Below are 10,048 nucleotides of genomic sequence, written 5' to 3' on the forward strand. Positions count from 1 at the left end.
TAAAGATGTTCTTTTAGATTCCATCTTTTTACCCAACACCTTTAAAAAAAACTTGACTTTTTTTTTATTATATTTTTGGATCATTTTAAATTATTTATATACAAAATAAATTTATATTTTGGTGTAAAATCATAAGGTGAGACAAGTAAGATAACAACCCATATGTTAAGTCGGAATTTAGATATCAGCATGGCGGGAGTGGCACTGTGGCAGATAAATAACTGGAGGGAGGACCATTCCTACGAAATTTTTACTGCACATTTTCGTACCAGAGTTATGTTTACTTCATTACTTGGAACAATGTGAATTAAAGCAAGTCAACAATAAAAATTCAACAAAGCGATTAAATTAACAAAAGCAATCTAAATAATTTCCGTAACGATCACAATGACCGGGAAATCAAAGCCATAAAAAGTTTAGTAGATAGAGAGAGGTTTAAATTAAACATTACGTATAAAAAATTAAAAATATAGGTTCAAACCTTTTGGCGATCAATGTAACAAAATTCACAACGGAAATCCCTGCATCTAATGAAAAAAAATAAATAAATTTAATATCGGTGGACAATTCGCATAGTTAATATTTCCTACTATGACTACCAAACAAACTGCGGAACTGCGAAATTGCTAGGTACGATGACTGGCCAACCGCAGGGAAAAAAAATATACAATATTACTACGCAATCAACTCTTCAAAAATGTGAAGAACCTCGTGCTCCTGTGTTATTCTCTTTGGAGCCTAATAAATAGTGACGACGCAAAGCTATGAGGCAAAAGTGAACTTAAGCATCGAAAACAGTGACCAACATTCAAGACCACTTCAGTTTAGTAATAGTAAAATCTAAATATCACGCATTCCTGCTAAGGGAGCAGAATTCCTATTTCCCGAATGTTGCAGTGTAATCAAATGAATAAAATGCCTTTTGGGTTAACTAATTGGACCAATGAGCAAGGTTAGATATAGCTCACGCATCAACCGCAGGATAGAACCCGGATGAGAATGGCCTTTCATTTCCATTGGAATCTAAATTAGCATGCAACGGTGATTGAAGTTCCCCGGAATGGGAGGACCTCTTAGACTTGGGGTTCTTAGGAGACGCATAGTAGTCTCCAGAACTGCTTGTAGAATACATTGATGAAGTTGGTAACCCATGAATTTTAGGCAAACCAGTTGTGTCAGGCAAACTGAATCCTCTTTCAACTGTTTCAGCTTCCAGAGGCAGTTCTTCCAAGTCCTACCAAGATTAAATACAGTCATCAGGCAAGGAATATACTTTTCAACCATTATTATAAAGGTAGAAATGCTAAATAATATAAATATAGGAGAATATGTATCCAGAAGTAATTTTGTATGTGTGTGTGTGTTTTGTGTGTGCGCGCGTGTGCGTGTACCTGTCCGCGGGTGGGGGGTGGGGGGTGGGTGGGTGGTTAACAAAATGTTGATTATAGCATTCAGAGTACCCACCTTAAAAGCTTGCTGATAAGCACGGAGAAGGTCTCGACAGCGCTTCCTTTTCGTGGCTATCTCATCAGGTTCTTGCAACATCTCTTCAAATAGGTTGTCTCTGTTCAAATGTAAAATACAAAGCACAATAAAAAAACAACGTATAAGAATTTTATGCAAGTTTAGAATGAATCTGCAAGCAGCAACTCTTCCACTACTTTACCTGTATAGCTTTTTAATGAAGACATTGTGCAGCTCTTTCTTGGTGTTGTTTACCTGGCATTTCAGCGTGAAAAATCACTCATTCTCAACCATTCCAACATAAATAGCATGGAGTATTTTGTCAACTATTTTGAAAAATGCCAATAGAACTTCCAGGCACCAAAAAAATCTTCCAACTAGTCAACAACACCATTCAGATACCTAAATTCAATACTCATGAAAAACTATTCATATCTCTTTTAACTATGCAAAAGAATAAAGCTACCTACAAGTTAGGAGCGCAAAACACCTCCTGGATTAAACTTACTGAGAGCACTCCAAACATTTTCCACTGGTAAGAGGATATAAATCACATATAGAAGATACTGACATATTGTCACTCCAAGCAGATGACAAAACGGACTTAATATGGCAATATGTTTATGTATATTGCATATTGGAAGTCCAGCATTGATAGCAAAAGGCTACTTGTTCAAAATGTATCATTGTAACAATATGCAAAGCTAAAAGAAGGATATGAATTACCAAGAAGTGCATAATAGCTTTGGGGACAAGATCCTCAACATTTTTTCTGACAATATCATAGTATGATTTCAAAAGCAACTTTATTACTGTAATTTCAATAGTTTCTGTCTCTGAATTGCTCTCAGATGGCCTCAATACAGGAGGTGGCTACAAAAGCAACGCAAATTAAGATTAATACCCATGGAATATTTTGGTCAAACTAAGTATAAATGTTCACGTATGTATATACCTCTCTCAAATAGATCATAGAAAATGATTGCTCCATGCTGTTAACTGGTTCAATATGTGGTTTACTAGCTGTATTATCCTTCACAGCCATACGGCTGTCACCTCCGCCAAAAATGGATGAGATACCCCAGCTTGATCCGCTAGGGTTTCCTGATAAATTCCAAAAATTCAAAATTTAGAAAAACGAAGCTTGATGAATGCATCAAAAATATTTTATTGAAATTGGATAACCGGAAAGCACAAGCAAGAATATAATAAGATTAATAATATCAAACAATATATACAAGAAGTAAATTACCAGAGGGTACAACTTTTTCAGCATCCGAAGGAACACGAACACCCTGGTTTAAATTTGTAATTGGAAAGACAAAATAAGATACTCATTCAAATAAGAATCGTAAACAAAATTCTGGTCAATTGACAGGATATGATCACAAACCGGATCAGCAACTACCCCATTAGCCTGTCTGGCAAGAATACCTCGAGACTTCACACTTCTTTCAGAGGCTGATCCCTTATCAGAATCCAGACCATCCTATTGGAAATTCATATGAAATTTTTAAACCAAAATAAAACGGTGGCATAAATTAATATCATTTCTCTAATGAAGAAAAACAAAGAAATATTTGGAACTCAAGCCTGGAACATGTATACCTTTGGCTTAGAAATAGGTAGTATCCTAGAAGACTTGCCATGTTGCATTGCCATTTCTAATGCCTTACTTCCACCAATAAAATTTGGATGGGAGGTGTTTATATAATCCATCTGCAAAATTGTGTAGTATAATAAGAGATTATGGGCAAGGAAATTGCATATTCCATCTGATTGAAAGACCACTGCAATCAACACAAATGACCTGACTGATTCATGACATGTCAATGGTTTCCACTTGATTCTTCTATTTTTCAAACTTATTTCATGATATATAATACACCAGTGAACCAAAGTTTTAACACAGCTAATCAAGGCCCAAGCAATGCTCAGCCTAGTAAGCGGGAGGTAAAACTCATCCCAGTTATGAAATTTTTGAAACCCTGATCCCATCAACTAAAATTTGCAGGCTGATTTCCACAAAACGAATTCATTCTGCCAACAGCTATCACTATTCACTTCCCAAATCTATTTGCATAATTGTATGATTCTGTCACATACTCACATGAGATAAATTTAGCAAACTTAGGAGTTGAAATCAATTTGAATTTTGAATAAGACAGACAGGTCAACATTGCACGGTTAAATTTTGGCACTGTAACCAAGTTTAGTTTGAGAATGAATCATACAAAGTATACATACATTCATTTACTTCAAACTACTCAAATTTCAGTATACCTCCATTTCTATGAGGTGTCCAATCATGTTTTCTGAGGGTTCAAGGCCTTCCCGTAAAAAGTTCCCTATTACTTCATCCATGCGCTTCCGCAAGAAAGGGAATCGCTGCAGTTCAGTAACCATACACCGATGGCTGATCTGAAGAGAAAGATTTGTTTAGGCACATACTTGGTAAATGAGACAGCAAAGATGGTGAAACTTTAACCCCTACCTTTATTAATTCATCATATATAAACCTGGCACACTGAAGACTAGGATCCAATAGACGAGATATTTGCCTTCGCACAAGGACTTCAAATGGCACCTATTTACACAAATAACATATAAATATGTTCTTGAATATGGATTTTTTTTTTATGAAACTGATTAGAACTTGGATGCACAAGATTAGGGGGAAAAAATCAACTGAGAAAATTATAAAATATATTTGCCTCGGTATTTTTCAGAGAGAAGGATAGGTGGAAAAAACTGAGGGGGGCAACAAGACTTACTTCAGGAACAAATAATGCTGATTTAGGCCCAGTTGCATTCTGTATGGCAGTACGAATATCATCATCAGTCAAGCCTTCACATGGATCCACCTCCTGCAAGAAACATTAAGTTACACAATAAAGCTCAAAAGAATGAACAGAACAGCACAGTCTAGCCTGTGATGCCGGTGCTGGTATTTTTGCCTATTGCTCAAAATTTTCACCATAAATGAGCTCACGATAAACTAATGTTTTCCCCGACTTTGGATGGAAACATGGAAACCTAACCCAAGTAATTTTTCCAGCTATAAAATTACATGCAAAAGAATCATTTAAAATCTACAACGCCAAGGTTCAAACGGAATTTGGACGAAAAATGAAATTGCTTAGTTTAATTGTCAAACAGTATATACACTTACAAATATTTGATAATATTAGTATCAAATATTAGTCAATAAATAACGTATAAGTAATATAATATATGATAACATAGCATAAAATAAAAGAAGGGGTTGGGTTGGGTTTTTGTTTTGTGGGGGGGGGAGTATCTGACATCCATCCATGAATTCCAATAAGTGATAGACGGAGTTACTATGAACATAAAAATAAAAAACAGAAGGTGGGAAGGTCAAACACCCCATATAAAAACCGAACATAGATCTGCTGATTTCTTTATTATTAATATCAACTGCAACATAGGCAAACATGTTAGCATTAGAACAGCTATACTGTTTAACACTGCCACATATAAATACCTCTAGACTCCTCACAAAGATAGATTGAAAAATATAATGAATTCGTGCTCCACCAGAAAGCTCAGATGTAGACATCTCCTCATTCTTTCCCTCAACCATGGATGAGAAAGCTGTTTTTACAAAGAGAAAAATCGAACAAATAATGAATAACAAATAACAATTTTAACGAATTAGTAAATACATAAGCTTGCAAGCATGTGCATGCGCACACAACACACATGGAGAGAGAGAGAGAGAGAGAGAGAGAGAGAGAGAGAGAGAGAGAGAAGGAGTTAACAATCTAAATAAATACCTTCAGAGTATTTTGAAAGAATATTCAGGAGAAGAGCACCCTGTCCAGCCTATCAGAGATGAAAAGTCATAATTAAAGCAAAAACCCAGAGGAAACAAAACAGAGAAAAACATGCTGCTTTTTAAAACAATAAGATCCGCTATACAGTATAAGCACATACCTTAGACTCGGTGATTTCTCCATAGCTTGCGTGCTCCTTTGCAACAGCAACTAGTGAAGTGCTTATGCGTGCTCTCAGGCCTGGTAGCACAGCCTTGATATGTTGTGCTAGAATCTGAAAAATAATGGGCAGGCAAATACACAAATGACATGTATCAGTCCAGAAACAAAAGGTAATATAAAAATTCACCATGTGATCTTTTATAGGATTTGAAAGAATTAAGCTCTATGTCTTTCCAATATTCACTCATCCATAATTCCCATACAATAAAGAAAAGAGGGAAAAATCCCAGATGTTTTAAGTGTCACATAAAGTAGGGAAAGGTAGCAAACGGATGACAATCATGTAGTCTTCATGAAGAAGGCTGAAAATGGTAAATAAAGCTGGCATTCTGCAGAGCAAAGTACAAAATAAAATACAACTTGTGTTTTCAACATTGTACTCTACCTGGTTCAATTTTTTTGCTAGTTGAGGAACGCCACAACTATCAGCTAGCCCGCTGTATACCTATGAATAGCATAAATGGATACAACTTAGTAGGTAATACATAATCAAGAATGCTTTATAACTGTTTAGAGGTACTCCCTTACAGGACGGCTGCGGAAAAACTTTTCTTCAGCAATAAGAGCATCCTTTATACTCCGGTTCATTAAGATATCCTAATTTGATGACACAATAAACAAACAATTTAGCATTAAATGTTGACCTGAAGCTAATCAAGTAGCATAAGTACAAGTATTCATTTATTTATACACAATAAGTGTACCTAGTGACCACAAATCTAACATAATAACTAATAGAACATATGTGAATGTTAAGTGTTCATTGCCTTCATCACAGCAGGAAAATAACATTACCTCCTGACTGCGATTTACAACACCTACATAACCAAGTCGGAGGGGAATAACTTTTCCTAGTAATAGATTCCGGGCATCAGTACCTCTGTCCATGATATCCAACTACATTCCAAGAATACATGCTTAACATGTCAGAACGAGGCAACAGCATACCTAAATTCACATTTCATAAATACAAATGTAAGCTATAAGAGTATTCTGAACCTTTGTGATCACGCCAATTGTTCTATTACCTGCAACCAAGAAATAAACATTCAAAAACCAATCAAAGACACGTAAAAAGGATTATTGATTTAAGCACATGCAAGTAATAGCCTACCCTCAGGATCAGCAACTCCCGCCATCTGAAGAGCATCTGAATTGGCCAAATCTGAATTTGCTGGAGTGACAGCCAGAATGAGACAGGTCGGGGTTTTAATATATGACATGATCATTGTTCTGATTCGGGCTTCAATATCAGAAGGCTGGTCACCCACAGGAACCTTTGTTATGCCAGGGAGATCAACAAGCGTGATATCAAGAACATTTGGTGAAAAAATCTTCAGTCGAATCTGCTTGTCAGAGACACCTTTGTTCCCTCCTGCTTCCCTATCAGTTTCAGCCTAGACAAAGGGGGAAAGGATATACAGGTAAACAGTGAGATACAATGAAAAAAGGACTACAATAGGACATTGTATAACTTATCAACACATCATCAAGATTCAAGAGCAAATCGCATGCTATATAGATCCAAATAATGGAAAACTAAAGTTTGACTATTTCCAAGCTTTATTAACATGAAAACCTGTTCCAATGGATGAATGGAACTTTGACCAAGAATGCTACTAGATGCCAATATTGTAGCAATAAATCTACAGCAACTAGTGAGAATACAGTATCTTTCAAAATTCATTCGGTCATTTCACATTTAATTATATTGCATTTCTTTAATATCAGTAGATAAAGCCTCAAAACAAGAATGGCTTATTCAAGAGTTTAACATCAATTTTATCCACTCTAGAGACATGAATGTTGGGAATCACTATCAAATTGTTTGCATCCAGGTTCAACTTAGTTCCATGATGGTTAATATGACTGAGTATGCATGTCCCTAAGGGGAGCAGTTTTTTTTTTTTTTTGCTCCTCTGGATAGAGAAAATAATCGCCAAATACTGAAAGATGTCACACTCAGTTTTTCAGTCATGAAAGTGATGTTAACAACTCTACATTCATTCTGATGTAGACATGCGAAATAAACATCACGATAAGATGTCCAATAGCTGTAATATTTAACATAATTAATTTGCAATAGAATTAGATTTCTCCTTTAGGTACATCTTTTAACATAGTCCTAATCCCAAAACCAGGAAAGTATGAGAGTTCTTTCTATGTTTTCAAGACATCAAATGCATTTAACTTTGTACTTCATTTATGAATTAAGAAGAAATTAAGAAGAAAATTTCAAGGTTATATTATTATTCTTGGGTGATCCCTAAGAATTCAACAGCAACTTCATTTCTTGCTCTTGTACTTAAAAATGTGCCTCATCATCAGTCCCTACAGCAACAACTTTCAATGACAAAATGATCACAACCACCGATTGAAAAACTAAAAAACCATGATATTTGAAACTGCAGACAGAAAAAGCGAAAATCAAAACTCCACGCCACTGTCAAAAATCCAAGCATAGAAATCTCAAGCTACGCTCCTAAAACCTCGTTTCAAATTGTCACTTTCAGCTACTAATACAAAAACTCAGAGATTATAAATGAAGCGAAAATGAAAAAATAAATACGAGTTTCCACCTGGATTTCCCTACGAATCTCGGAGAAATCGTAAAACCTTTTCCCAGACAAGTGTAGGAACTCGCCGTACTCTTCCTCGGAGCCGTCTGGCTTGCGCTTGGTCTGAACGAGCTGCAGAACGAGCGGGCGACGCGTGCAGATGTCATTGCCGCGAGGGAGGAAGTCGCGGCCGACAAGAGCCTCCAGGACGCTGGACTTGCCACTGCTCTGGCTGCCGACCACCGCCACCTGGGGGAGGTCGATGGTGGACTGACTGCCGACGCGGGAGAAGATGTCCTGGAGGCGGTTCACGAGCGAGATCACGGAGGAGCCGAGCGGCGCGGTGGCGGCGGAAGATGATGGAGGAGGAGCTGTGGTGGCATCGTCCGCCATGATTGGATTGGATCAGAAAATGAGAAGAGAAGCAGCAGCAAGGGCAGAGGAAGGAACCCTAGCTAGGGTTTTTGTGATTTAGAGGCGGATGGAGGAGAAGAAGGACTTGGTGAATGTGCCTCTCTTCTCTCTTACTCTTCTCCTCTTCTTGTGTTTCAAAAAATTGACGTTGAAATGAAAGAGGTGATCAAATAACAAAGAGTAAAGTAAAGATGTGATTGGTCCTCGTGAGCTGTGGGGTACTTTCAACTACTTGCTGGAATTGCTGCAGTGGTTGTTTTCCAATTATACGCCAACGGAACCAGACACGGGGGCCAAATGGGTAACTCAGACTCCGTAATAATCATTTCAATAAGAAGTCTTAAAGCAATTTTTTTTCAAAATTACTATTTATAAACCAATTAATCAAATACACACTTAATATCTTTATACAAATATAATCATTATTAATTAATTTTATATTTAAAATATTTTTTAATTAAAAAAATAAAAAATATGTATTTAATTGTTAAAAAATACTAATATTAAAATAATATTTATTATAAAACTTAAAAAGTATTGTTCATACCCTGATTCAATACACAATCAGACCCAAATGAATAAAGCCTATTTTACGGACATTAATCAGGTCAACACTAACCCAACCTCATAAAGGTCGATCGTAATGACGTCAGACTTAGAATTATTTAGCCGAATAAGTAACCAAATCCTACAATCTCTCCTACTCATTTAGAAAATAGATCTTAAATTCTCTAATAAAAGGGAACGATTACCCACCATCAAAGGTAGAACGATTTTAAATGACGGTTATTAACTTTACATCTACACTTATAAATACCCTGACACCTTCATTTATAATTTGAATCCAATTTACTAAAAGCTTGCCTAAAATGCATGCTAACTTAAGTATCGGAGTTCCTTGCAAGTATCACCCCCACCTCTGCTTACAAACAATTCGAACGGATTCATCCTCGTTAGAGAAGACGTCGGACAAATCATCCAAAGACGTTTGGACCTCATGTTCAAGCCCAAAGCAACCCTGTTTCAAGTAACTATCGAAACATTGGCACCGTTGTCGGGGATCTGGAAGTCTACACCCAATCATGACGGATGATCAATCTAAAGACGAATATACGACATTCGAGTCCGAACCAGAACATCACAAAAACGATCATGCAATAGTGATACCTCCACGACAAGATAGAGCGAATGTCTCTAATGGGAAGGGACTTCACGAAACCCTCAACTCAAAAGGATAAATTCAAAAATTCACCCACTTGAGGACATGGTGAACCAAAATCCGGCAGAACTTATGGGTTTGGTACACAGACACCATGGGCGGTTGGATAAGCTTGAAATGGAATTAGAGTGACGATGAGAATCTAAACGAGCTATAAAAAGGGAGGTACGATGACAAAGGGATCTAGAAAAAAAACTTGAGAAACTAGAGACTTACCTTTGAGGTTAGAAAACTCGCCCGAATCAGGAAGAAACTCCTTTTGGAGGTGAAGATCCATTCACGGAAAAGATCATGTGGGCTAAGGTCCCCAAAAACTTTAAAAATTTAGACATAAACGTTTATGATGGAACAACCGACCAAAGACACCATAT

At 36.7% G+C, this 10,048-nt stretch overlaps 1 protein-coding gene across 1 annotated transcript; it reads right to left on the reverse strand.

Annotated features, from left to right (window-relative positions):
- Positions 1-434: 434 nt before the first annotated feature.
- LOC107622708 (dynamin-related protein 3A) lies at positions 435-8,804 on the reverse strand. Its single transcript, XM_016324693.3, has 20 exons — positions 8,066-8,804; positions 6,601-6,883; positions 6,486-6,514; positions 6,282-6,383; positions 6,015-6,083; positions 5,872-5,931; positions 5,425-5,538; positions 5,265-5,313; positions 4,973-5,082; positions 4,239-4,331; positions 3,959-4,051; positions 3,748-3,885; positions 3,073-3,183; positions 2,858-2,953; positions 2,717-2,759; positions 2,420-2,568; positions 2,191-2,337; positions 1,667-1,719; positions 1,465-1,564; positions 435-1,234 (listed from the first exon to the last, which is right to left on the reverse strand). Exons 1-20 carry the CDS (start codon positions 8,435-8,437, stop codon positions 965-967), a joined length of 2,481 nt encoding a protein of 826 aa, XP_016180179.1. The 5' UTR covers positions 8,438-8,804; the 3' UTR covers positions 435-964.
- Positions 8,805-10,048: the final 1,244 nt, after the last annotated feature.

The sequence above is a fragment of the Arachis ipaensis genome, chromosome B10 (assembly GCF_059453495.1).
Source record: "Arachis ipaensis isolate K30076 ecotype BB chromosome B10, ASM5945349v1, whole genome shotgun sequence".
Lineage (NCBI taxonomy): Eukaryota > Viridiplantae > Streptophyta > Magnoliopsida > Fabales > Fabaceae > Arachis > Arachis ipaensis.